This window comes from Papio anubis, chromosome 18 (genome assembly GCF_008728515.1).
Source record: "Papio anubis isolate 15944 chromosome 18, Panubis1.0, whole genome shotgun sequence".
Lineage (NCBI taxonomy): Eukaryota > Metazoa > Chordata > Mammalia > Primates > Cercopithecidae > Papio > Papio anubis.
The window spans coordinates 32,806,408-32,834,355 of NC_044993.1; the positions used below are offsets into that span (position 1 = coordinate 32,806,408).

At 50.3% G+C, this 27,948-nt stretch overlaps 1 protein-coding gene and 1 long non-coding RNA gene across 4 annotated transcripts in view; one reads left to right on the forward strand and one right to left on the reverse strand.

Annotated features, from left to right (window-relative positions):
- The window catches only part of LOC103880468, a 34,167-nt gene extending 6,543 nt beyond the window's left edge, over positions 1 to 27,624 (forward strand). Inside the window, exons 2-3 of the long non-coding RNA XR_641505.4 lie at positions 22,341 to 22,413; positions 26,990 to 27,624. This is a non-coding gene — a long non-coding RNA (uncharacterized LOC103880468). The remainder of the gene's footprint in view (positions 1 to 22,340; positions 22,414 to 26,989) is intronic.
- On the reverse strand, positions 1 to 27,902 carry CETP (cholesteryl ester transfer protein). 3 transcript variants are annotated; one of them, XM_031658229.1, is made up of 16 exons: positions 27,814 to 27,902; positions 25,041 to 25,155; positions 18,608 to 18,742; positions 18,447 to 18,517; positions 18,127 to 18,214; positions 17,025 to 17,094; positions 16,736 to 16,910; positions 14,377 to 14,468; positions 12,440 to 12,619; positions 11,303 to 11,353; positions 8,220 to 8,384; positions 2,600 to 2,667; positions 2,170 to 2,203; positions 1,612 to 1,684; positions 435 to 520; positions 1 to 254 (listed from the first exon to the last, which is right to left on the reverse strand). In XM_031658229.1, the coding sequence occupies exons 2-16, from the start codon at positions 25,076 to 25,078 to the stop codon at positions 180 to 182; spliced, it is 1,401 nt and encodes a 466-aa protein (XP_031514089.1). In that variant the 5' UTR covers positions 25,079 to 25,155; positions 27,814 to 27,902; the 3' UTR covers positions 1 to 179. The 3 variants fall into 3 exon arrangements, with proteins under 3 accessions (XP_031514089.1, XP_003916971.2, XP_021787690.2); XM_003916922.5 differs by lacking the exon at positions 27,814 to 27,902 and adding an exon at positions 26,067 to 26,309 and having other exon boundaries at positions 16,736 to 16,796; XM_021931998.2 differs by lacking the exon at positions 27,814 to 27,902 and adding an exon at positions 26,067 to 26,235.
- Between the last annotated feature and the right edge of the window lie 46 nt (positions 27,903 to 27,948).

Below are 27,948 nucleotides of genomic sequence, written 5' to 3' on the forward strand. Positions count from 1 at the left end.
TCTTGGATACAGCATTTTAATACCAGTGGGCCTTTAGGACAGGGAGGAGTTGGGAGCCAATCCCCATCTCTGTACTCCTAACCCAACTTCCACCACACTGGAGGAGACACCAGGGTTCCAGCTGTGAGCCTGGTGCTTGCCTTCTGGTTCAAGCCCCATCCTGACGTCCTTGGAGACTTCTAGCTCAAGCTCTGGAGGAAATCCACCAGCAGGTGCTCAGGGAAGCCAAAGTCCATCTGCAGCAGCAGGAAGCCCTGGAGGGAGGGGCGGGAGGAGAGAGGGGCAGGCTGGGCTGACTCCCAGGCCACCAGGAGGGAGCCAAGCTGGTGAAGTCCCCTCTGCCTGTCTCCCCAACAGCCCCCAGTCACCCTGGGAATCCTGTCTGGGCCTCCCTCCCCAGGAACAGGGACTGGTGAGGGGCGCTTTGTACTCACATCTCGAGTGATAATCTCAGGATTGATGATGTCGAAGAGGCTCAGGCCTTTGCTGTTCATGAGGGCTGTAAACACTGCCTCAAGCCCTGGGGCAGGGGACAGAGCCCCAGTCAGCCCTTCTTGGGGAGCAAGGCTGGCCTGAGGCTCTGCCATCCTGGGCAGTGGGAGATGCTGAGACCCCTTTGGACCAATATTCTGTAAACATGTGTTTCACTTTGACTTAGAAGAGTGGGCAAGTGCTTCTGAGGAGGAGGAAGAGCAGAGTTTGCGTGGTGGCAGGGCTTGCCACTCTGCTGCCAAAAAAAAATTCCCTCTATCCCGAATTTGAGCTCCCAACCCATTCACTATGGCCACATGACCTGCAGTTAGCTGAATCTACCTACCCTGCTAGGAAGGAAGCTTTCCCACACAGCTTTTCAAAGTGTTCTTTGCAACCACACAGAGTGGTCTCCTTGTAAGTAGTTGTAGGAACCATTTAATCTGCACCCCCTAGCTTTAGCTTCATGGTTCAGATGGGGGAAAATGAGGCCAAGAGATGCCAAGACACACCACTAGGATCATTCCAGTTTCCACGCCCTTCCTCTCCTACCTAAGCCATGTGGACAAGCAGATATTCAAAAGGAAGGCATAGTCAGCTCAGCATACTCTGTGGGGAACGGAGCAGAAAGCTCTCAGCAGAGCCTTGTCCAAATTATCCCCAGCACATGCATGCTATGGTGTCTGAGAGTCTACCATTCGAGTCACCTCAGAGTGATAAATATTCTACCATTTCAAGGTCAAAAGGAAAATTGGGAGTCATCAAGTTCAACATTCTTGTTTTACAGAAAGGGAAACTGAGGTTCAGGACTGGGCTAGAACTAGGTCTCAGCCTCCCAGCCCAGGGCTCTTTCTGCTATATCAGGTTGCTGTTCGGAGACCTGCATCCTGAAAGTGGGTTGAGCCATCCCACTGGGTGGCAGAGATAATATTCTGCAAGTAAACCAAGAACAGGGTTCTGTGCATCTGGCCGAGTCACTGGCGTGCAATGACACCAGCAGGGAGAAGGAAGGGGGCCCAGACTGCTAAGTATCAATGACTGGGAAGAGGGGCACCTGGAGCTCTGCCTGGGAAGGGCCCACAAGGTGAAATGGGAAACTGTCAGGCTCGGCACCCGGTTTCCCCTCCAGCCCACACTTACGAGACATGACCTCAGGGATGCCCACAGTGGTGATCATTGACTGCAGGAAGCTCTGGACGGACTCGGAGCTGCTCTGCCAATCAGAGGCCCATAGTGAGTGCTCCGTGGAGCATGGAAATGACCCACAGGGCAGATGCTGCACGGCCTGGATGAGCATTCATCCACATGCCCATCCGTGAAAACAATACATCCAACCCACTCCCTCTTCCTGCCCCAGACGGTGCCCCTCCTCAGTGGTCTTTCCTTCGCCCTGGGGGGGGCCCAGTATTGCTAGCCCATTCCACAGAGGGAAAATTGAGGTCCAGGGAGGGGCTGCTTGGCCAGTACTCTTCTGCCTAAACTCTAATCCATACCACCACGCTCTCATTTTTGCAAAACAAGGGCTCTCCCAAAAGACATGGCAGAGAGAAGAAGGGTCACAAGAGACACAGCATGGACCATCTGGTCCAGATTCTTTTGGTCCGGTTGCCTGATTTCCTTTAGGGCCCTCCACCTGCTTTCTTTAAGGCAGGAGGTCCCACAGGACTTATTTCCCCCAGTCTATCCAAGACCACCTACCTCAGTCAAGTTGGAAACAGTCTTTGGTGTAATCCTGAAATAAAAAAGAGATGAGAATTTGACCCACCATTGGGCCCCCTCCTGTAACATCTCCTGGGAAAGAAACTCTAAGAATAACTGCCAGTGCTTCTGTCTCATAGCTCAGGCCCTTTGGGGCATCTCTTGAGATTTGCTATTCTCTTGAGATTTGCCAGGCCTTCACTCCGGCAGTGCTCTCCTCCTGCTAGGCCCGCCCTCCATTCCTCCTGGTGCCTCTTTTTCCCAAAGAAGATTCTATCTAGGTAGGGTCTTATCTCCCTGCAGTCAGGCCATATGCCCCAAGGGGAAGGGGCCACATTTCCCCACCAACACCCTGTGCTGTGCCTGACTCCAAGGGACCAGGGAGAGGTTTGCAGAGTCGACCAGCCCCTCTCTTCTCTGCGGCACATACTGGAAATCCAAGAGGCTTAAGAAGAGCTTTTTCTTAGAATAGGAGGCCTGGACGGTAGTCATGATATCCTGGGGAGAGAAACCAAATTTGCTGTGAGCCGGGGCTCTTCCTGAAGCAGAGAGCAACCCTTCTAGCTCAGGGCCCTTGATTCTTTCCACTGAGGGACCGGAGAGGCATGGGTGACACGGGAACCAGGCTTAGCTACTGCTCTTCTGAAAACTGAGGAAAGTTCCCCAGCACCTGTGGCTTTGGGGTTAGGACCTGAGAAGTCACTTTCTTTTCCTTTTTGTTTTATTTTGTTTGTTTTTGAGACACAGTCTTGCTCTGTCGCCTAGGATGGAGGGCAGTGGCACGATCTCAACTCATTGCAACCTCCACATTCCAGGTTCAAGCGATTCTCCTGCCTCAGCCTCCCAAGTAGCTGGGATTACAGGTGTGTGCCACCATGCCTGGCTAATCTTTGTATTTTTAGTAGAGACAGGGTTTCACCATTTGGCCAGGCTGGTCTTGAACTCCTGACCTCAAGTGATCCACCCACCTCGGCCTCCCAAAGTGCTGGGATTACAGGCTTGAGCCACTGTGCCCGGCCCACGTGGGCACTTTCTCTCCTGGTTTCTGACTTATCCACATCACCAATAGTTTCTTCCTGTTTGGTGAGAAACAATCACAGTCCTGGGCTTTCCTGCATACCTCACTCCCTCCACCTCCCAAGTGAAACCATCGTTAAAGCGAGGTGAGGCTTCCTCCACTGGCGGTGCTACTCCAAATGTGGTCCCTTAACCGGCATCGTTCTCACCACGCAGAAGGGAACGTGTGGGAAAGGCAGGTTCTCAGGCCCCACTACAGACCCATCAAACCTGAAACCCTAGGGGTGGGTCCAGAAGTCTGTGCAGTAACACCCCGCCAAAGTCTGAGGCCCATGACGCTAGATCACTTTAAATAGACGCTGGATTTTGAGTTATAAGTTGTATAAGCACCTCTGCTGACCACCCATTTTTATTTCATAGCACTGGGCACAATTAGTAGTTATATAGTCTTTTGTTTGTCTAGTTATTGTCCCTTTCTTCCCATTCGACTGTAAGTTTCATGAGATCAGGAACCATATGGTCCCGGCCCACAGTAAAACCTCAACAGATTGTTGAAAATGAATGAGGCCGGGCACGGTGGCTCATGCCTGTAATCCCAGCACTTTGGGAGGCCGAGGTGGGCAGATCATGAGGTCAGGAGATCAAGACCATCCTGGTCAACATGGTGAAACCCTGTATCTACCAAAAACACAAAAATTAGCTGGGTGTGGCGGCATGTGCCTGTAATCCCAGCTACTTGGGAGGCTGACACAGGAGAATCGCTGGAACCCAGGAGGTAGAGGTTGCCAGTGAGCCGAGTTCACGCCACTGCACTCCAGCCTGGTGACAGAGCTAGACTCCGTCTCAAAAAAAAAAAAAAAAAAAAAAAAAAAAAAGGAAAGAAAGAAAATGAATGAATGAATGTGCTGGGAGTGCAGAAACTACTGGCTCAGGTCTGAATGTGATGTATGGCCTTGAACAAGTGTCCCATTGGTTCTAGGCCTCTGGAGCGCCCTCTGCAGTGAAGCGGTGGGCACAGCTGAGGCTTGGAGGCTGTTCCTGCTTTCTGTCACTTTAGCCAGGGCTCAGTTTGATGCCTCCCCAATCCCACAGTCCTTCACCAGCACCAGCCATGTCATCTCTTCCCTCCCCTAATCCCAAAGCCTCTGTGGCTTTTAATTTCTCCTTCTGGTCTTTAAACCTCCATGAGATAGTCTCAATGTACCTCCTAGCCTTCACCTCAAAACAACCCTTGTCCCTGGCCACACTGGGATTCCCCTCCCCTGGCTCTATTTGTGTTTTTCCCTGGGCCACGGCACCTTCCCATGGCTTTCTCCCTGCCCCTGAGATCCAGTCAAAACTCCCTTCTGGAAGCACTCCCTTCAACTCCAACACACACACACGTCCTAGTGAACACAGATTTCTAAAAATCCTTTCTGTACACAGCCAGACTCAAAAGCCAAAGGAGAGGTCTTCAGGAGGCAGGAACAAGGGCAGACTCCTAGGAAAGTTGGGGGAGGGGGAATGAAGTGCTTTGCAATGAAACAGGACATTCCAGGAAGGGGGGGATGAGTTTGGGTGAGTAGGGGGCTAACAGGTATTTGTTATAGTGGTAAACACTAATTTCAGTCAGGCCCCTGAACCTTCCCCTAGGACCATCTGCACACTTCTTATAAAATCCAGTAGGCTAGGCACGGTGGCTCACACCTGTAATCCCAGCACTTTGGGAGGCCAGGCGGGTGGATCACGAGGTCAGGAGTTCGAGACCAGCCTGGCCAACATAGTGAGACCCCGTTTCTGCCAAAAATACAAAAATTTGCCAGGTGTGGTAGCACGTGCCTATAGTCCCAACTACTTGGGAGGCTGAGGCAGGAGAATTGCTTAAACCTGGGAAGTGGAGGTTGCAGTGAGCGGAGCACTCCAGCCTGGGTGACAGAGTGAGACTCTGTCTCAAGAAAAAAAAAAAAAAATTCCAGTTTTAGCCAAAGAACCCGGCTAAGTCAATTTGGCAAGAACCCCCTATTCTCGATATGTGATCACCCTTGAAATCTGATCAGATTTCTCTACCTCCACCTCCCCCTAGATGTTGTCTGATCACCCTGCCTTCAGCTGGAATCCTGTTAGGTTGGTTTTAGCCAGAATCCCCCTTAGCTCTGATGTTTTCTCTTAGTAATTTTCCATCCCTGATCCCATCCTGCTCTGTGGTTATAAATTCTCACTTGCTCATGTTTGAAGTTGAGGCCAAGCTCTTCCACTACTGTAAGCCCTGCCGTAGTGGTTCCTATACCTGTCATGAGAGTCCCAAATGGTCTCTCTTACCATGCTTTAACATGAATAATTTTTTCTTTTTCGTTTCTTTTTTTTTTTTTGAGACGGATCCTTGCTCTGTCGCCCAGGCTGGAGTGCAGTGGCATGATCTTGGCTCACTGCAACCTCCACCTCTCAGGTTCAAGCGATTCTCCTGCCTCAGCCTTCCAAGTAGCTGGGACTAGAGGTGTGCACCACCACGCCCGGTTAATTTTTGTATTTTTAGTAGAGACGGAATTTCACCATATTGGCCAGGCTGGTCTTGAACTCCTGACCATGTGATCCACCCACCTCGGCCTCCCAAAGTGCTGGGATTACAGGCGTGAGCCACCGTGCCCGGCCGAATAATTCTTTTTAAACAAATGCTCAATGTTTCAGATTCTTAACAACAAAAAAATAAGTAAATAAAATGATACATATACATCCACATGAGAAAGCCAAAAGGAATAAAACAGAAAAACAAAAGGAAAATAATACAAAAATTAAAGAGATATTTAAAAGGCTAAAGAAACTGGGCACAGTGGCTCATGCCTGTAATCCCAACATTTTGGGAGGCCAAGGTGGGTGGATCACTTGAGCCCAGGGATTTGAGACCAGCTTGGGCAACGTGGCAAAACCCTGTCTCTACAAAAAAAAAATACGTGGAGGTACACATCTCTAGTCGGGAAGCTGAGGTGGGAGGATCACCTGAGCTAGGGAGATCAAGGCTAGAGTGAGTACTGCTGCACTCCAGCCTGGGCAGAAACAAACAAACAACAACAAAAAACAACGGCTAAATACAATGTGCTATCGTGGATCAGATCTTGGAAAAGAAAAAGGATATCAGTGGAAAAACTGGGGAGATTCAAATAAAGTTTAGAGTTTGGTTAACAGTCGTGCACCAATGTTGATCTCTCCGCTATGACAATGTAGCGTGGTTATGTAGGATGTGAACAAAGGGGGTAGTGGGTGGGGGGTATATGGGAACACTCTGTATTTTGCAACTTTTATGCAAATCTAAAGTTACTCCAAAATAAAAAGTTTATTTAAAAATAATAAAGCACCAGAAGGAAATGCGCCCAGTAACCACATCGAAGGCCCCTGGAGAAGGGGGTTATGGTGACAGTGGTTTCCTTCTTTCTATTTTTCTATATTTTCCACAATGTGCTTGCATTGTTCTTGTCTTTAATTCTTAATGTATTAAGAAATATTGACCAGGCACAGTGGCTCATGCCTGTAATCCCAGCACTTTGGGAGGCTGAGGCAGGTCAATCACTGGAGGTCAGGAGTTTGAGACTGGCCTGGCCAACACGGTGAAACCTTGCCTCTGCTAAAAATTAGCTGGGTGTGGTGACATGCGCCTGTAGTCCCAGCTAGCTACTGCGGAGGCTGAGGCATGAGAATCGCTTGAACCGGGAAGGTGGAGGTTGCAGTGAGCCGAGATTGCAGCACTGCACTCCAGCCTGAGAGTCTGTCAAAAAAAAAAAAAAAAAAAAAAAAAAAAAAAATTGAAGATATTCTAAGAGGCCTTAAAGATAATGCTGATCCTTAATTCCTTATTTGCAATGATAAAATCAAACAGGATTTGAAAACTACAAGTTTTTTCTTAAGTTTGTTGGCAAAACCTGGCCATTGTCTAGGAAGCTATCTGTGGTATTGCTTCATATGAGGAGAAATGCCAATTGAGGCCTTTGAGGAGAATTGATTGTGTGGTGCCACACCCCACACCCAATTGTGGTGTTCTGTAATATATCCAGTGTCTATACACTATACTACTTTTACAAATTCACAGAAGTTCTGAATTTGGAAACCCATGTGGCCCTAATGGATGGAGGGTTGTGGACTTGGGTAACAAACACCATTGTCCACTGCTCAGCTTAAGAAGGAAAATATTGGCCGGGTGCCGTGGCTCACGCCTGTAATCCCAGCACTTTGGGAGGCCGAGGTGGGCAGATCACTTGAAACCAGGAGTTTCAGACCAGCTGGACCCACATAGCGAAACCCTGTCTCTACTAAAAATACAAAAAATTATCCGGGCATGGTAGCACATGCCTGTAATCCCAGCTACCTGGGAGGCTGAGGCATGAGAATCGCTGGAACCTGGGAGGCAGAGGTTGTAGTGAGCCGAGATTGTGCCACTTCACTCCAGCCTGGGCAACAGAGTGAGACTCTATCTCAAATAAATAAATAAATAAATAAATAAATAAATAAATAAATAATAAATAAAAATAAGAATGAAAGAAAATATGCTTGGCATGGTGGCTCATGCGTATAACCCCAGCAACTTAGGAGGCTGAGGCAGGAGAATCGCTTGAGGCCGGGAGTTTGAGAATAGCCTGGACAACATAACAAGACCCTGCCTCTAAGGAAATTTTTCTTTTTTTTTAATTAGCTGGGTGTGGTGGTGTTTGCCTGTGGTCCCAGCTGCTCAGGAGAGCTGAGGTGGGAGGGTCACTTGAGCCCAGGATTCGAGGGTGCAGTGAGCTATGATTGTGTCACTACACTCCAGCCTGAGTGACAGAATGAGACCCTGTCTCTAAAAAAATAAAAACAAGAAAAGAGAGAAAATATGACCTAAGCTGTGGAAGCCACGTGTGCACCCCTCATTACTTGCAGGATGTGATTTTGATTGTTAAGGGGCCATGTGCAAGAGACAACCAGTGCCGGCAGAGGTGGTGAGAAGGATCTGGAGGCTTCAGAGGTCCCCAGGCCCCTGCCCATCTGTGAGTCAGGTTCCCCCACCACCACTCTCCCTGCACCCGCCTCACCTCTTCAAATGTGTAAGCTACAGAATGTTGCTGGTCTGGGCGTGGAAAGAGGAATTTCACCATCACTGAAGAATTGACCACGACTCCCTTGTTTTGGCAGGAGATCTTGGGCATCTTGAGGCAGTGGACGGTGACTTGGGCCTGGCTGGGGAAGCCGCCGACAACCTGTGAAAGACAGGGGTCCCATGGCCAGGATGGGGGCCCATCAGGGCAGCAGCAGTCCTTGCCCTCAGAAATGGGAAGGACAAAGCTGGCTTGGGGCCCCAGGGCTGGGGAAAGGAAGCAGCCTGGGGTAGTACCCGGGCCCCGGGCCGTGCAAATTAGGACTCTCGTCCTCTCTGGGCTTCAGTTTCTCATCTGTGTGCTAGTGAGGCTATTCCTACCCTGAACTCCTCTCTCAGGATGTGCTGAGGATGCCTTCACTTAGCCTTCCCAGCCTCACTTTCCTCATCTGTAAAATGGGGATAATCATAGATCCTACCTCATAGGGTTGTCCTGAGGATGAAATGAGATAATCTGTGGAAAGATCTTAGAACAGGACACGCTGCATGGTAACCCTCCGAGGGAAGCTGCTGTAGCAGCTGGGCTAGGGGTGGGGATAGAGCAGAGAGTGCAGGAGCTGCGGGCTGTATCTGCAGGAGCCCAGCATTTTCCAGGGCATCCCAGAACAGAAGGTAAGACTGCATCTGAGGAATATTTAAAGGAGAGACACACCAGGCTGTGACACAAGGGGATCTGACCTAGTCAGTGAGGTGGGAGAGGCCATCCCTGAGGAGGCAGGAGGAGGAGCAGATGGGATGGGGGAGTGCAAACCATTCTGGCAGAGGGGACAGTGGACAAGAGCCCTGTGGAAGGAGCCTGGCCAAGATAAGGAATGCGCAGGCAGGGGCTGGGGAGTGTGGCCTGAGGACCTTCAATTACAGCCTGTGGGACTGGGCTCAAGGAGACCACATGCCCCAAGAAACCACCGAACCACTGGATACACAAGAAAAGGTTTCATTAAATACATAGCTGAGCTCAAAAGAAAGAAAGGGGCGGCAGGGTGCAGGGGCTCACACCTGTAATCCCAGCACTTTGGGAGGCTGAGGCGGGAGGATCATTTGAGGTTTGGAGGTCAAGACCAGCCTGGCCAACATGGTGAAACCCCGTCTCTACTAAAAATACAAAAAAATGAGCCAGGCACGGTGGTGTGCACCTGTAATCCCAGCTACTTGGGAGGCTGAGGCATGAGAATTGCTTGAACCCAGGAGGTGTAGGTTGCAGTGAGCTGAGATTGTGCCACTGCACTCCAGCCTGGGGAAAAAGAGCGAGACTCTGTCTCAAAAATAAATAAAATAAAATAAAATAAAATGAAAATCTCAGTCGGTAAGTAAACAAATAAGACACAGCTGTAAAAAGAATTAATGAACTAAAAAGATACTTGAAGAAATCATCCAGAATTTAGCGTAGAGATAAAAGAGATGGAAAACATGACAGAGCAAGTAAGAGACACGGAAAATGGAATGAGATGGCCCTGTGTGTGTCTCACGGAAATTTGAGGAGGTAGAAATGGAGAAAATAGGGATGGGGCAATCATGGAAAAGAAAGTGATGAAGAAATTTCCAGAGCTGATGGGCCAGGTGCTGTGGCTCACGCCTGTAATTTCAGTGCTGAGACAGGAGAATCGCTTGAATCCAGGAGGTGGAGGTTGCAATGAGCTGAGATTGTGCCACTGCACTGCAGCCTGGGCTACAGAGCAAGACTCTATCTCAAAAAAAAAAAAAAAAGAAAGAAAGAAAAGAAATTTCCAGAGCTGATGAAAGACGTCGTCAACTCTTAAACTGAACAGTTACACTGGGTAGGATACAACTAGATGGAGAGGTAGACAAGATGAGAAAATGCAGGATCCTGGAGGCCATGGCAGAGCACTTAGCCTGTATCCTACACCAGCTTTAAGCAGGCAGGTGAATGATCAGTTTTATTTCTTGAGAAGATTTTTCTGGCTGCTGTGGGGAACAGATTGTAGGAGGGTATCAGGACACAGGGAGACCCACTGGGAGCTACAGATGGGTCCCCACTAGAGATAATGGTAGCCTGGCCTGGGGAGGAGGTAGAGACAGAGAGAACTGAAAAGACTAGAAATAGGACATCAAAGGAACAGGACTCAGACAAGAGGCTGAGGGAGAAGACCCAATCAGGGGCCTGCCCAATATTGTGAGTTGCGTATGTGCAGGGAGAGAGACATCACAGAGCCAGGGAAGGCTGGACGGTCTGAGTTCAGAAGGGAAGACGGGCCATCCTCTGTTAGAACAGGAGAAGGGCCACAGGAAAGCGCAGGTGTGGGTGAGTGGGTAGGACTGGGAGCGGAGACATGTGGGGGAAGTTCTGTTGGTGGCTGTGCTCAGCTCTTGGGAAGTAGGTTGTGTGAGGAGAGGGAAGTGGAAGGTAGACAGGAGGGGGCAGCTGGAGATTTGAGGAAGGCAGGGAAGGCCTGAAGAAGTCATTGCAGTGGGTGGGGGAGTGAGGTAACCAGAAAGCTGAGCGAGGCTTATTCAGAAAGCATGAGGTCCATTTGAGGTAGGAGATCATGGGTTCTTAGTGGAACCCTGCATTGAGGAGTGGGATTATGAACATCATTGCCACTGGGCATAGCAAGAAGAGGCTGCGACCCGCAAGGAGCTTGCCTGAAGTCAGCTTTGGGATCAGGAGTAATCAAGTCACTTATTGCTGGGGCCCTCTGAGCCCGGAGTTGATCTTGAGGTTCCAGCCCCCTACAAGTCCCTATGCTTGGGTAATAGAGCAGAGAATGGAGCATTATCTTTGGGGGAAATAGAGCTGGGCTCAAACCCAGCCTTGCCATTCACTAAGTTTTCCTGTGTGTAAAATGGGGATGGTCTGACTGCCCCACTCATAGCGTCGGTGTGAGCACTGAAGGAAGTCACACTCACTAAGCGCTTCGCTCCATGCCAAACACCCTGCAAAGAGCTGTGTTCGCTGTTGTAATTGTTGTCATTGGTGTTGTCATTGGCTGTGTGGGGGCTCTTGAAGCCAGAGCAGGATTGGGGTACACGAGATAAACCCCACACAGGGGCAGGGGCAGTTACCTCCTGGAAGATTTCCTGGTTGGTGTTGAAGCCCCAGGTCTCCAGCACTGCCTGAAAAGAGATGGGGAAGTTGGCGGGTAGACGGTGTAAAGGCCACTCCTCAGAAGAAAACTTCACTGGGACCAAGTGCAGTTTCAAGGACTGGACCCCTCCTCAGATGCAACTCCCAACCTCCCAGACAACATGTGAGATGCTCCGGGTGGGGTGTGGGGCAGGGAACCCCTGTCCCGGCTGGAGGCCTGGGTTCTGCTCCCCACTGTGCCCCACGCAGGCTGCGTGACCTTGCGCAGGTCTCTTCCCCTCTGTGGGTCTCAGTTTCCTCATGAGTTCAATGACAAGCATGCCCTGGAAACTACCTAAGCATTTCTAGTACAGTATAGGTGAAGAGTACAGGCTTTGGGGCCACCTCTTACAGGCTGTGTGATCTTCAGTAAGTCACCTACCTTCTCTGAGCTTTGTGGTTTTTTGTTTGCAAAACAGAGGTAACAGTACTTATCTCACAGGATGAGTACAACAAGACAAAGTGTAGCAAATATGACTGTGCAATAAATGTAAGACTAATATCATCTTATATTTAATGCACAGTTACTACCTGCCAAGTTATATCTACACCTAAATCTATTGATCACTCTATCTATCTGTCTCTCTGACAACATATCATTGACTCCAATAAATGCTGAACTTCATTAATTTTTTTGAGATGGAGTCCTACTCTGTCACCCACACTAGAGTACAGTGGTGCCAATACAGTTCACTGCAGCCTCAACCTCCTGGGCTCAAGTGATCCTCCCTCCTCAGCCTCCTGAGTAGTTGGGACTATAGGTATGCACCACTGTGCACAGCTGATTTTTAAATGTATTTTTATTTTTGTAGAGTCAGGGGTCTCCCTATATTGCCCAGACTGGTCTCGAACTCCTGGCCTCCAGGGACCCTCCTGTCTCAGCCTCCCAAAGGTTTGGGATTACAGGCGTGAGCCACTGTACCAGTCTGGACTTCACTGCCATTGCTCCAGCTTAGGTGGTCCCTAGTTCTTTTGCCCACCCCCGAGTTTCCGAGTTTCCTCCCTCCTCCCCATGCGTGTGCATACACACACATACCACATGCCATCTGGATTGCCTAGCAGCCCCATCCACTCACCTTGAACTCGTCTCCCATCAGGCTGAGCGTGAGGCGGCCATCTTGGAAAGCTACCTTGGCCAGGGAGTGGAAGACTTGCTCAGAGAACCAGAAGTACAGCATGTGGGAGTCCCCCAGCAGTGTGGGCGAGAAGGTGGGGAGCGGGAGGTCCTCCGAGACATTCTTATAGATGAAATAACCCTGGAGGAAGCCAGGACGCTGGCTGGACCCCGTGTGTCCCTACTGGGCTCAGGTCCAGCTTCAGGGAGATTGGGAGGAGCCCAGAGTGGGACCTGGGTGTGTGGGGAGGGGTGTGGCACTTTTTCATGCTCTTTCTTCCCAAGTCTGTCTGTCTGGGTAGGTAGAGCCCTTCTAGAAGGCTGGTTCAGAGCATGGCACTTTGAGTCCAAGACTTGGGCTGAAACCCAGCTCTGCTCTGTACTGCAGAGGACAGGGCAGGGCCCTGACCTCACTCAGCGTCCGTGTCCTCATCTCCAATGAGCTAGGCTGTGTAAACGTGGATGAGTGCCCAGCCATGTGAACAATCTAATTATCTTTTTTCCCAATCTACTTCCAGGAGAATCTTGGAGTCCTCTTGGACTTAATCACCTGTCTGTCCTGAGTTCTATAGTCCAGAACAGTGGGTAGCAGATTTTTTCTATAAAGAACCAGATAGTAAATATTTTAGGCTTTGCAGCGTAAGTGGTCTCCGTTGCAATCATCTGCTCTGCCACTGTAATGCAAAAGCAACCACGGGCAATACGCATGCCAGTGGGCATGGCTCCATTCCAATACAGTGGAGCCCCAGAGTGTAAAGTGCCCAGAGTGCAGATGGGGAAACTGAGGAAAGAGCTGCACCCAGTTTCCCCCAGTGGGGCTTTCACTCATTCAACAAATACTTCTGGAGTGCCCACTATGTCTCAAACACCGTGGGAAGTGAACCAGACAGATGTGGTTCCCGCCTTCACAGGGTTATATTCAAGTAACGACATTGGTCAGGACAGCTGGTGACCATGGACCTCCAGCTCCCACCCCGCCCCAGCTGACCACCGGCCCTGCCCCTGCAGAGGGCAGTCCATTGACCATCAGCTCCTGGAGGCCAAAATCAGGAAAACAAGCTGCTGCCCAGTCCCCCGCCCCTCTAGATCATCCAGCCCACGGGTTGTGAACAGGCTTCAGGAGTGTCCATGAACCTCCAAAATGATCCTTCTGTTCAGTTTTCCGGGGAGAGGCTCTGTTACAAAGATGGCTAGGTCTGCCCTAAAATCTTCTCCCATCTCTCCCTCCATTCTGTACCACTGAATTTTTAGCTGGTCTCAATATTTAGCTGAAATAAATTCCTCAGCTTTCCTTGCAGCTAGGGTGGGGTCCTGCGATCAAGTTCAGGCCAATGGGCTGTGAGCAGAGTGGGTGTGGTGGTCAGGCCAGCCAGCCAGGACCCTGGGATGAGGCCGCACCTGGGGCTGGCTGAGAACCCAGTGGAAGGGGCCTGCGTGCCTGACACCCTGCAGCCTCCAGATCCCCCGGGACTGCACATGTTCAGACCGCAACAGAGGGAAATAAATGTCTATTGTGTTTAAGCAGCTATTATTTTGGATTTCTTTGTTACAGCAGTAGAACCTATATCCTAAGTAATAGAGGGTCCAAAGCTTTTGTCAGTACCCCCGGAGGGGCCACAATCCACTGCTGTAGAGGATGACAGAAGCCAAATAAGTCCTCTAGGAAGAAGCTGGTGCTTTGCTGGGATCCTTGTAGTGGGGAGCCCTGGTGCCTGCAGAGAGGGCTCGGGGGCACGTCGCTGTGGCCTGCCCGCCTCGCAGCATCAGGAATGCGGAGGAGCACCCCAGGACTCTTGGCTGCCATAAGGTTGAAGCTGGGGGACGGGGTTGTCAGACTGCAGGAAAGGACCAACTCCCCTGGGGAAGCTGGGCCCTGCCCCACCCTCCCACAACTCCTACCTTGTGATGGGACTCCAGGTAGGAGGCTGTAATGATGGGATCACCTGTCAGGGAAATGTCCACCCCGATGTCTCCATCTGAAAGGATACTGGCTGCAGGAGGAAAAGATCAAGGCAGGGCCTTAGGATGGGGGAACCACCCTGAGTCACCGCTCCCCTGCATCCACAGAGCTGCCCAAGCCTCCAGCCTCAGTGTTCCCCTCTGTAAAGTGGGACCTGGGTGTGCGGGGAGGGGTGTGGCACTTTTTCATGCTCTTTCTTCCCAAGTCTGTCTGTCTGGGTAGGTAGAGCCCTTCTAGAAGGTTGGTTCAGAGCATGGCACTTTGAGTCCAAGACTTGGGCTGAAACCCAGCTCTGCTCTGTACTGCAGAGGACGGGGCAGGGCCCTGACCTCACTCAGCGTCCGTGTCATCGTCTCCAATGAGCTAGGCTGTGTAAACGTGGATGAGTGCCCAGCCATGTGAGCAATCTAATTATCTTTTTTTCCCAATCTACTTCCAGGAGAATCTTGGAGTCCTCCTGGACTTAATCACCTGTCTGTCCTGAGTTCTATAGTCCAGAACAGTGGGTAGCAGATTTTTTCTATAAAGAACCAGACAGTAAATATTTTAGGCTTTGCAGTGTATGTGGTCTCTGTTGCAATCATCTGCTCTGCCACTGTAATGCAAAAGCAACCACGGACAATACGCATGCCAGTGGGCATGGCTCCATTCCAATACAATTGTATTCGCAAAAGTAGGCAGCCAGACACATTTGGCCCACTAGCTGGAGTTTCCAACCCCTGGTGCAGAACCAGTGTGAGGGACGGAGCACAGATGGGAGCATAAGTCCCCCTCCCTTCCTCCTCCCTCAAACCTGCATCAAGAGCCATGTCCCCATGAAACAGCCCCTCCGACCTCCCAGCCCCCTCTGAATTCTGTGGCTGCCTGGGTCAGTCCAGGGACTCCTACCTCACTTTCCCTTCCTGTTAGCTTTGCCCACCCGCATTCCCATTGATGGCACAGCTACCGGCATAGGGATCCCAGAGAGACAGGCAAGGTTCCAGTCTAGGTGTATGCACCCATAGGAGTAGAGGGGAGAGGAGGGGAGGGGAGGGGAGGAAGGGATTGGCCATTCAAGGAGACAGAACTGTGCTCAGCCCTTCCTGCATTGCTCATCTGTGCCTTGGCAGGAGCCTAGGATGCCTGCCACAGGCCTGGGGCTGCCTGGAGCCTCCCCACCTGATACCCCACAGTGGCCCAGAGGACCCCCTCACCTGGAGTTCCACTGTTCCCTCACTGCCTCTGTTTACTGAGCACCTACTGTGTGCCAGGGTATAAGGAGCAGGCCAGCCACCTCCCTCTCCACAGGTGAGGTGCACAGTGGGAGGCCTTACAGCACAGCACAATAGCTGGGAGCGGGGGCTTAAGAGTTGTTGGAGGGCCAAGGTTCAAATTCTGCTTCCACTTCCTAGTGGGGGGAAGGGGGTCCTCTCATCTCCAGAAATTTCTATGTCCTCCTCAGTGGAATGGGGGTTAGCGGTACCTCCCTCGCTGGGTGGTTGTGAGGATTTCATAGCTAATGTAAATGTTTGGTATGCAGTAGTCCTGGGCATGACGGAGCGTCTACTGTGTGCAGGGTACCATTCAGGGCATTGATCAGCAAATGATGGCTATAACTCGTATTATGATTGGCACAGGACAGTGCTTCTCACTTCTCAGACCACCTTCTTCTCTTGTCTGGCGTCCCTCTCCATGACCAGGGGCGTCCCCATGGGACAGAGGATGAAACTGGGTCCTGAGTAGTTTCTTGTACACTGCACAGCCTGGTGGGAGGGCTCCCTTAACCTGAGGCCTGATGGGAGGGGAGGGAAGGGTCCCAGAAGGGCGGGGAGTTCCTAATCTCCACACTGCTTTCTTCCTCCTTATCTTTCATCAGATGTTTTCTCTACTTGAAATGTTGGTGACTGCAAGGTTCAGGGTGTTGGGTGATGATAATAGCAGTCATAATAATAAGGGTTCAGAATGAGCCAGGTATGAGGTACAAGGCACTATCTTATTTTACATACATTTTTTTCCCACGCAATTCTCACAGCCACCTTGTGGGGTAGATGCTATTATCGCCCCATTTTTATCAATGAAGAGACTGAGATTCAGAGAGATTAAGTGACTTGCCCAATGTCACACAGCTTGTGAGGCTGCAGCCCAAAGGGGCAGAGATTTGCCAAAGCCTGCCCGTAACTAATCATCAAGTGTCAGAGCCAGACAGAGCCCATGGGACCTAGACAGGAGGAGTGATGGTCCCAAGGCCATGTAGTGCAGCAGATGGCTTTCTGGCTCCCACCGCTGTCTTCTGAGGCATGCAGACAGAAACACACTCACCAGCCCTTGTCTGGACAAAATCGGCCATGATGTTGGAGATGACGTTGATCTCTTTGCAGATCTGGGGCAGACAGAGCAGGTGCTTTCCAGGGAGGAAAGGAGGCCAGAGGAGGGGCAAGGCAGTGCCTCCTTCCAGCTGCGTGTTGGTGGCAGTGCTGGGAACTGGCACAGGGGACTGGCCACATGGGGAAGGTGGGAGTGGCACGTTCTCAGGGAAGGGCAGGGAGGAAAGGGCTCCAGCCTCCCGGGCATGGCCCTGGACCACAGGGAGTCAGCCAGCCCCACTCACCTGTCCCTTCAGGACCAGCTTCAGGGTGAAGGAGATGAAGTTTGTGAACAGCTGCTTGATCCACCCGGGCCTGAGGGCAGCAAGCACCACAATAAGCCCCTGACCAGTCCTGTGCATCCATGGAGCGCCTACTGTGTACCAGGCACCATTCAGGGCTCTGCTGGCCCTGACTCGTGTAGCTCAGGAAGTAAGAATTATCACCCCCATTTTGCAGCTGAGAACACAGAGCCTCAGACCCAAGAATTAACTGTGGCACCATCCCAGAATTCCTTGGGAGGGGCCCAGCTCCTGTGACGCTCACACCTGTCTCATACACGAGAACGTGTCTGGAGTCCAGATTCACACATGTGTCCATCTGCTCCAGAGGCAGAAAATGGCCTGAATAGAGGGTTCCTCTCCAGACCCTACCTACCAGTTCCCTTCTGCCTTCCAGGTTTGGCATTGGTTACATGACTAGGGTGTCTCCAAACCTCGTTATCTTCCTCTGTGCAATGGGGTTACCCACAGATCCTTGACAGACGGTGTTGGCCAAGACAAAAAGCCCCACCCTGGGAAGCAGGAGAGTAAAATGTCTAGGAACTCAGCTTCTGGGGTCAGAGAATGCTGGGTTCAAATCCTACTCCCATCACTCAGTGGCGAGCTGTGTGTCCTCAGCAAGTTACTTAGCTTGGCTGGAGTTTTATCTGTGAGTTAGTGTGGTCCTTGGGATGCAGGATGCACTCTGTAGATACGAGCTTTCCCTTTCTAACCTCTCTGTGACTCAGTTTACCCATATGTAAAAAGGGAATGATAACTGAATCTCTATCCTAGGGTTGGTTTTAAGGACAAAATCAATTAATTCATGAAAAGGGCTTGGAACAGTGCTTTGCACACAGCAAGTTCTTAGTAGCTGTTAGTTACTAGCTGTTGGTTATTGTTTTTTCCAGCCTTTGAGGGTGTATTGATGGGAAGGAGTAGGAAGTGACCCCACTGAAGGTATTGCTACCCCCAGGTTTGGCCACCCACAAGCGTGCCCTGTGTGGGGTTGAGCCTGGAGGGGGCCGTGGACATGCTCACAGGATGGGCACGAGCAGGAATGGGGGCCACAGGGCGGTGTACTTACTCTCGCTCCCCTTGGAGATGCAGGAGCAGCTTATGGAAAGACAGGTAGCAGTCAGGGGCATCAGTCCTCACTCTACCAGAGTCACAGGCTGCAGGGAGACCCGACACGACCTTAGGGCAGCCTCCACTATTGGATAGTATCCACATGCTGCCCAGGCCAGCCAAGAGCTTGGCCAGCTCTTGGCTCCCCAGCCCTGCAAACTTCCCAGGCCAGGCTTCCTTTGGTGGCCCCAGAACCCTCCACCTGCATAACCTCCCGCTCTGCTGAGGACAAGCCCTGGAGTCCGGCTCCCACTTCCCCAGAGGATGCTATACACATACTCAGTTGTGTGTTGATCTGGAGGTCAATGGCAGAGTCGATCTCGAAGTCAACGGACCGATCAATGCCCAGCCTGGAAAGAGCCAAGGACCCAGGACTCTCATTCAGCTCTCCAGCCCAGAGAGGGCCAGGGCATAAGGCATCAGCTGACAGGAATGCTTACCCCCAGGCAGTGGTGTAGCCATACTTCAGGGTCCCCTTGAAGACCACAGACACGTTCTGAATGGAGACATCAATGGACTTGGCTTCCACCAGCTCCACCCGGCTGCTGGCGATGGACAAGTGGCTGATTTGGATGCTGGGAAGGAACGGTAGTGAGGAAGGATGTTGGGGGTCATCCAGGGAGCCCAAGGAGCCAGCCTCCAATTTTGCCTTGGTGAGGGTGGAAGATAGAATTATGGCCCCCAAACTGTCCGCCTCCTAATCCACAGAACCTGCAAATATGTTACCCAACATGTCAAACCCTGGGTACTGCACTCAACTCATGTTACCCATATGCAAATATGGTCAAGTTAAGGACCTTGGGGGTAGGTGTGGAGATGATCCTAGATTTTCTGGGTTGTCCCAATGTAATCACAGGCTGCTGAAAAGTGGAAGAGGAGGCAGAAGAGGAGAGGTGGGGGAGGGGTGACCAGGGAAGAATGCCCAGAGAGAGTCAACCCTGTTGGGCTGAAGATGGAGGGAACCATGCTCACGGGGAAATTTATATATAGAAATGCCTGTCTTTAGAAAAGAGAAAGATCTCAAGTCAATAATCAAACTTTCCACCTTAAGGAACTTGAAAAATAAGGGCACACTAAGCCCAAAGCTTGTAGAAGGAAGGAAGTAATCAGGATCTTAGTGCCTACGAACGAAATAATAGAAGAACAACAACAATCAGTGAAAACAATTGTTGGTTTTTCCCAAAGATCAACAAAATCAATAAACCTTTAGCTAGACTGGCAAGAAAAAAAAAGAAGACTGAAATTACTAAAAATAGAAATAAAAGCAAGGCTATAATTACCAATCTTATAGAAATAAAAGGAATTATAAGAGAATACTATGAACAATTGTATGCCAACAAATGAGATAAATTAGATGAAATGAAATGGACAAATTCTTAGAAACGTAAATGGTATGTGAGGAAGGGTGAAAATTGATTCGGAAGAGTATGGATACACCAGCAGAAGTCAAGTTAGATCAAAAATAGATTGGCAGGCCAGCGTGGTGGCTCACACCTGTAATCCTATCACTTTGGGAGGCTGAGGAGGGCAGATCACCTGAGGTCAGGAGTTCATGACCAGCCTGGCCAACATGGTGAAATCTTGTCACCACAAAAAAACAAAAAAATTAAACAGGCATGATGTGGGTGTCTGTAGTCCCAGCTACCCAGGAGGCTGAGGCAGGAGAATAGCTTGAACCCAGGAGGCAGAGGTTGCAGTGAGCTGAGATCGCGCCATTACACTCCAGCCTAGACGACAGAGTCTTACTTTGTCGCCAAAAAAAACAAAAAAATAGACAAAACGTTGCATGTCTACATCAAAACATCTCATGTACCCCATAAATATATACGCCTACTATGTACTCACAAAAATTAAAAATATTTTTTTTAAATAGATTGGCAAAGACTTACAGTATAGGAAACAACCAGATTGCTCCAAATTCTTCTTCTTTTTTTTTTTTTTAGTTTGTTCTTTTTTTTGTTTTGTTTTTTGAGACAGGGTGGCTCTCTGTTGCCCAGACCAGAGTGCAGTTGTGTAATCACAGCTCACTGCAGCCTCGAATTCCAATGAGCCTCCTGCCTCAGCCTCTGGAATAGCTGGGACCACAGGCAGGCACCAACAGTGCCTGGCCAATTTTCATATTTTTGGTGCAGATGGGGGTCTCACTATGTTGAACAGACTCCACATTCTTCTAAATGCTCTAATTTAGAATTAGACCGTACTACAATCTCCAATCCTCTTTCAGTTCTACAGAAATTTAAACCTCATACCAATTTTTTTTTTTTTTTTTTTTTTTTTGAGACTGAGTCTGACTCTGTTGCTCAGGCTGGAGTGCAGTGACATGATCTTGGTTCACTGCAGTCTCTGCCTCCTGGGTTCAAGTGATTCTCCTACCTCAGCCTCCCTAGAAGCTGAAATTACAGGCTCCCGCCACCACGCCCAGCTAATGTTTGTACTTTTAGTAGAGACGGGGTTTCACCATGTTGCCAGGCTGATCTTGAACTCTTGACCTCAGGTGATTGCCCCACCTCAGCCTCCCAAAGCGCTGGGGTTACAGGTGTGAGCCACCATGCCCAGCCTTTTTTTTTTTTTTTTTTTTTTTTGAGACAGAGTTTTGCTCTTGTCGCCCAGGCTGGAGTGCAATGGGCAATCTCAGCTCACTGCAGTCTCCACCTCCTGGGTTCAGTGATTCTCCTGCCTCAGCCTCCTGAGTAGCTGGGATTACAGGCGTGCACCACCACACCAGCTAATTTTGTATTTTTAGTAGAGATAGGGTTTCACCATGTTGGCCAGGCTGGTCTTGAACTCCTGACCTCAGGTGATCTGCCCGCCTTGGCCTCCCAAAGTGCTGGGATTACAGGTGTGAGCCACTGTGCCAGGGGTGAAGTCTCTTCTGGTAATAGCTGCATAAGCTCCTAACACACTAACCTCCTTTGATGACTAAATTCTTGACCTCTGCACAGAATACAATAAACACTACCTGAGGCATTAGAGAGTAATTGAAAATAGTCAGACTAGGCCAGGCGCAGTGGCTCATGCCTGTAATCCCAGCACTTTGGGAGGCTGAGGCAGGTGGATCATCTGAGGTCAGGAATTCGAGAGCAGCCTGGCCAGCATGGTGAAATCCCATCTGTACTAAAAATGAAAAAAAAAAAAAAAATTAGTGGGGCATGGTGGCATATGCCTGTGGTCCCAGCTGCTCGGGAGGTTGAGACAGGAGAATCGCTTGAACCCAGGAGGCGGAGGTTGCAGTGAGTCATGATCGTGCCACTGCACTCCAGCCTGGGTGACAAGTGCAAAACTCTGTCTTAAAAACAAACAAACAAAAAAACCCACAAACAACCCACAAACAAACAAACAGAAAAACCCAGCTGGACTGCAGGGGAGATGCCGGGTGGAGGAAGAGAACAGCACAAGGTGCGTTTCCCCATTTTCACAGATTCTAGCACGAAGGTGGGCTCCAGCTGGCACTGTGAGAAAAGACAGTGGGAAAAGGCCCTTTCAAGGTCTTGAACTCTGGTAGATCATAGTTTTTCTGGCCTAGAGAACCAGAGGACAGGTTTGGGGCAATCACAGCTGCTGGAAAGCAGGGGGGAATACCATAAATGAGAAAGTCAGAGCAGGGAGCCCCCCTCGTCCGAAATAAAAGGAGATGGAGGGAAGCCAAGGAATGGGGGAAGCCTCTAGAAGCTGGAGAAGGCGAGGGAATTAATTCTTCTCTATAGCCCCCAGAAGGAATCTGGTTCTGCTAACATCTTGATCTTGGCTCAGGGAGCGCCGTGGTGGACTTCTAGCCATTTTAACTGTAAAATGATAAACTTGTGTCATTTTAAGCCACTAAACTTGGAGTGATTTTTTACGGCAGAAAATAGGAAACTGATACAGAGGGCTTCCCAGAGGAGGTGACACCGGATGGAGGGTGGGAGTTTGGAAGATAGTAGTAGGAGGCTCAGCTTGGAGGAGGCCTCAGCCAGGCCCCAGGGGCAGAGGTGGAGCTGCACAGTGGGAGAAGTGTTGGACCTGGGGTCTTAATGTAGGTCCAGCAGAGGATCTGTGCTGCCGGGGACTTGGTCAGAGGTGGGGCTCAGTGAAGGCCCTTAGGAAGCAAGCATCAGAGAGGAGAGACTGCAGGCAGGGAGGCCAGTGGGCCACATTCACTTTCAAACCCCTCTACCCTTGCTGAACTCTCCCCAGGGCCCGGCTTGAGCACATGGAATATGACACAATAGAAGCGGCCATCACGTTCCGAACACATGCTGTGTGGCAGGTACTGTGCTGAGAGTTTACACACATTTCCTCATTTAATCCTCACAGCTACCCACGAGGTGGTCACTATTGCTGTACCCAGTGAACTGAGACAGAAATGACTCAGACAGCTTATGTGGCTTCAGAAAACCTCAGCAGAAGGGAATTTGATCCTGGGTCCATCCCACTCCAAATCCCATATTATAAGCCACTATGACACACTGCGCCTAGCAAGGAGAATCCACGTATATCTGGCTTTTCCCGTCTGTTCTGTTCTATCTTATTCTATTCCCTTTAGAGAGAATAGTGTGGAGAATTCTCATTTTAGCCATGATCCAGCTTCATCTAATGTTAATCATGGCCAATCATATTTATGGCCAATCATATTTTTTTCTACCCCACCCATATATATTTGGGATAACAGTTATATATTAATGACTGTGACATCTAGTCTATGGCAGTCTGGTCTTACTGAATTATTGCTAATTTATTAAGGGTGCTATCTCTTTAACTTCTCAAGACGCTTTTGCCATGTCTGACCTCTTGCAACATAGGCATAGGGTAGCATTATCCTCTTTTATTTCTTAGCAACAGAGTCTTGCTCTCTCACCCAGGCTGGAATGCAGTGACGCAATCATAGCTCACCGCAGCCTTGACCTCCCAGGCTCAAGTGATCCTCCTACCTTGGCCTCCTGAGTAGCTGGGACTGCAGGCACGCACCATCACACCCAGCTAATTTTTAAATTTTTCATAGAGACAGGTGGTCTTGAACCCTGGTTGAAGTAATCCTTCTGCCTCGGCCTCCCAAAGTGCTGGGATCACAGGCGTGAACCACTGGACCTTGCCCATTATTCTCCTTTTCAGAAGCCTAAACTGAAGCCCAAGGTCGCACAGAGGGCCTGGCTGCGCGAGACCTGGGACGCCCCACAGCACCCCCTAGCGGCAGTAGTTTTCCTGCAAAAGGCGAAGCGGCATCCCTGCACCGCCGGCGCCCCCTGGTGGCTCACAAACATTTAGCAAGACTCCAGGCCCAATGTGCGCGGGTAGCAGAGACCACCACTGGGGAGCATGTTTAGCGGGGCTGGGGAGGAGGAGGAGATTGACTTTGAGACAAAGACAAGGTCCCTGAACAATGTCTGCCCCACCGTTGGGGCCTCAGACCGACACACAGACGGGGACCCAGGCTCCAGGGCAGCCTGAGGTGCCAGGAAGGTGGCTGAGTTCCTGAGACTGAGCTGAGTTTGCACATGAGCTCCGCCAGGCTGCGAAACCTCTATCAGCTCCTGTTTCCGTATTTGTTAAGCAAGGCCATCTGGGCGATGGCATTATCTTCTTTTACAGAAGAGGCTAAATAAAATATATGATAAAGATTAAGATAGGCCGGGCGCCGTGGCTCACGCCTGCAATCCCAGGACTTTGGGAGGCCGAGGCGGGCGGATCACTTGAGGTCAGGAGTTCATAATCAGGTCGACATGGTGAAACCCCGTCCCGACTAAAAATACAAAAATTAGCCGGGCGTGGTGGCGGGCGCCTGTAATCCCAACTACTAGGGAGGCTGAGGCAGGAGAATATCTTGAACCCGGGAGGTGGAGGTTGCAGTGAGCTGAGATCGCGCTACTGCACTCCATCCTGGGTGACAGAGACAGACTCCATCTCAATCAATCAATCAATCAATCAATCAAGATTAAGATAGATAAAGAGCTGGGCAGGGCCACCCGGGCGATGGCATTATCCTCTTTTACAGAAGAGGCTAAATAAAATATATGATAAAGATTAAGATAGACCAGGCACCATGGCTCACGCCTATAATCCCAGCACTTCTGGAGACTGAGGTGGGTGGATCACTTGAGGTCAGGAGTTGGAGACCAGTCTGGCCAACATGGTGAAACCCCATCTCTACTAAAAATACAAAAATTACCTGGATGTGGTGGCGTGTGCCTGTAATTCCAGCTACTCTGGAGGCTGAGGCATGAAAATTGCTTGAACCCGGAGACGGAGGTTGCAACGGGCTGAGACTGTGCCACTGCACTCCAGCCTAAGTGACAGAGGGAGACTCTGTCTCAAAAAATGAAAAAAAAAGAAAGAACAAATGTATGATAAGGGTGACGATAAAATTAGATATTGTTTGTAAAAGCACCTGGCCCACAACCAACCCTTGGCTGTTAACCATCATCCCAAATAAAGTCAAGATACTCATTTTAGGCCTGGGGGGAGGAATTGGTTGAGGCCAAGAGTTCAAGACCAACCTGGCCACCATTGCAAGACCTCTGTCTCTAAGAAAACAACATTTATAATTTTTTTCTAAAAAATACCTATTTTGCTGAGATCTCTCTACCCTACCCTCGTATTCACCCCCAAATAAGACCTCCATCGTCCCAGGGCAGTGGGAAAGGACCCTGTGAAGCCTGACTCTTAGAGGGGCTCTTAGAGAGGTTGATACACTCCAATAAATCCCCCAGGTCACCAGGGGATGGAGCGTGGGGGTAGGGGAGGTGTCAGGCTCTGGTTCCAGATCAAGGGAAAAGACCTGAGTTCCCCCCCACCCTCCCCTCGCCCACTGACCTTCCTCCCTGTGGGCTGGGGGAAAGCCCCAGGCTGTTCCTCCCTCCTCCCTACCCCCAGCCTGGTCACACTCGAGGCCCAACTCACTTGTGCAACCCATACTTGACTTGGCCAAGGAACATCATGGCCTTCTCGCCTGTGATATTTGGGTAGTTGGCTCGCTGGAAGGCAGACTGGATCACCTTGGCAGTCTCTTGGTTCACTAGAGGGGAGGGCAGTGGCTGAGGGGCTGCAGGCCCATGCCAAACCCCCTGCTCCCACCCCCAAGCGGCCTTGGCCATGACTCAGCCTCTCTGGGATGAGGCTCCCCAGCAGGCCTTAAAGCTGAGGGGTTGGACTGGGCCTCCCTCTCAGTTTAAGGTCGATGGCAATTCCAGGGGACACAGAGAGCTCTGACCCTGACCCCAGCTAGAGATCCTGATCATACCCTAGTCTCTGGATGCTGACACATGGGAACCCCATGATCCTAGTCAAATGGCAGCCCTGAGCCCAGCCACACACTAACCTTAGCCTCACCCAGACGATGCTGTGACACTCTCTGTAGTCCTGGGGGTCTATAATCCTGGCTCTTGAACTTGGCGATATTCTAGTTTAGAAATTGTATCATTTAGCCTCCCTATACCCTTATTGTATTGAGCAAGAGGCTGAGGCCCAGAGAGGGCAGGGGAGCTGGCCAAAGTCACACAACAATCAGTGACAGAGCCTCTGTCACCTGAGCTCATGGCAACCCCTGACTCTAGCCATAGAGTGACTCCCAACACCAAATATACACCAACCTCCTAATCTTTACCGCCTGACTCAACCCCCTAACCTGGCTCAGATCTGAACCTTAACTCGAACCCCAGTGATTCTGGGTCTCAGACAAACAGAAATCCCTACACCTGGCTATTTGCAACCGAGCTAGGACCTTCTCACCAAAGAACTTGACCTTGAAGGTGAGGTCAGGAGAGGGTGAGGACAGCTCCACTCAGCCCATTCCCTCCCAGGGCACTCCTCTCTCTGGGCTAGTATGGCAGCCAGCTTCAGAGCTGGCTTCAGACCAGGGAGGCTCCTGGCATAGTGGGTGTCCGTGAAAAGACCCCTGGCAGGGCAGACAGATGCACTGATACTTACACACCAGGAGGGCAGGCTTGGTGATGCGGCACACAATGCCTGCCTTGTGTGAGGTACCTTTGGAGCAGGCGTGGACATTGCCCAGCAGGGCCAGGGTCAGGACGGTGGCAGCCAGCATGGTTATCAGGCAGTCGTGCATGAGTGACCCGAGCTGTTCAGCCTGGAGCCTGTATATATATGTCCTCCCAGCCCCCATGGAACATGAGGCTCTTCCGGGCAGCGGGGTCTTCCTGGCCCCAGAGATTTACCTCCTTCCTGCCCAGCCCCGGCGGCCTCCTCTCGAGTTCAGAGCCAGACATTCGACAAGAGCACCCCAACTTCTCCTTGTCTCCCCTCAACCATCTGTACTATTTTTGCCATCCCTTATGTTATCTGGATAATTGCTTAATATGTTTCCATGAATTCATTTATTTTTTACTTAAATATATCTAAGAATAAACTTTCTCTCTCAGTTGCCATAAATAGAGGCCGAAATACAATGACTATCAGAAAAAGACATTGAATTCTTGCCAGATACTGTTGCCCGACAATGACCCCAAGCTTGAAGCCTGTTGTTGCATGTAAAGTAAAACTCAGTAGAAAAAGGGAGAGGGCTTCAAGAGCGCTAGAGAAACTCTAGCATCGACCTTTCCCTTGCTCTGATTTGAAAGCTTGAAAGGATAGTGTCCTCACTGTAGTATTCCATGGCATTTGATGCTGCATCTGGGTACCCCAGAAAGAGTCCTCTATGTAGACTTTCCTTGATATGCATAAAATAACTCTGGGTGGGTACACAGCCTCTGAGATCATTGGCTGCCTCTGGGAGAAACAGGGTATCTGGGGGAAAGGGGCGGAGCGGGGGGGACGTCTGTGGCATTTGAATTCTGAGTCATGTGAATGTGTTATCTTTCAAAAAATTACAACATACTGTACTTTACCTACAGCTGGGGCCAAGAACTGCCCTGCAGCAACTGTGACCAGATGGCCAAGTACTGCCTCCTCAGAGCCCCTAGGAAGGAGCCAGCTGCAGGGATGTGGGCAGGATGCTGTGCTCCAGGCAGGGCCAAGGAAACATGAGTTGGGATGGCCTTGCTCAGTCGCCTCTCAGGAGGTCCTGCCCTAGTCCCAAGTTTGCATCTGCTCCAAGCCCAAAGCTGCCCAGAACCACGTGGGGAGCCGGACTGACCCTCACCGTTTCCCAAGGCTCAGAGACAGAAGCTGATTGCCCCTGGGCACCAGCCCTCAGGTTCGTACCCACAGGCCTCTGGAGCCCCCTCACTGAGTGAGCATGTACCATCTGCCCTGACAGGGTCGGGGCTGGAGGTGAGCCCTTTAGCCCAGGCTTCCCCAGCACCCCATCCGCCGATCAGGCTGAAAGAACTTCATTACTGGGCTCTATTTCTCCAGAAACGTGAGGACTTCCTGGCGGCTATTATCTTCCTGGCTGTTGTTTTTCTTCCCTTCCTGGGGCCACAGAGGACAATGATCCAGGGTGCCCCTGACCAGGGTACTGGCGTTCAGGGTGGGAAACCCTTGGGATAATGGATTAAAAAAAACAAATAAAACTAAACCAAAAAAACAAGAGCCTATCCCTTTAAACTTAGAATCCTGCACCTTAGACTCTTAAAACTTAGCTTACTAATCATACTAATATCAGCTATATTTTTGAGATAATGCTTTTTTGCATTATCTCATTTAATTCTTTTTATTATTTTTTAGTCTTTTTTAAATTGTAGAATTTTTAAAATACTGATAAATGAAAACTTACCACTTTAACCATTTTAAAGTGTACAATTCAGTGGCATTTAGTACATTCACGATGTTATGCGGCCATGAATTTAATTCCAGAACATTCTTATCACCCCAAAATAGAGCCCCACATCCAATAAACAGTCATTCCCCA

Bases quoted from the DNA above. Each gene is read 5' to 3' on its own strand.
- CETP (XM_021931998.2), bottom strand. From the start codon at position 26,205: ATGCACGACTGCCTGATAACCATGCTGGCTGCCACCGTCCTGACCCTG. The intron at 25,156-26,066 runs GTAAGTATCAGT...CCTCCCCTCTAG, and splicing joins CAAGCCTGCCCTCCTGGTGT to TGAACCAAGAGACTGCCAAG. The intron at 255-434 runs GTGAGTACAAAG...CCCTCCCTCCAG, and splicing joins CTGAGATTATCACTCGAGAT to GGCTTCCTGCTGCTGCAGAT.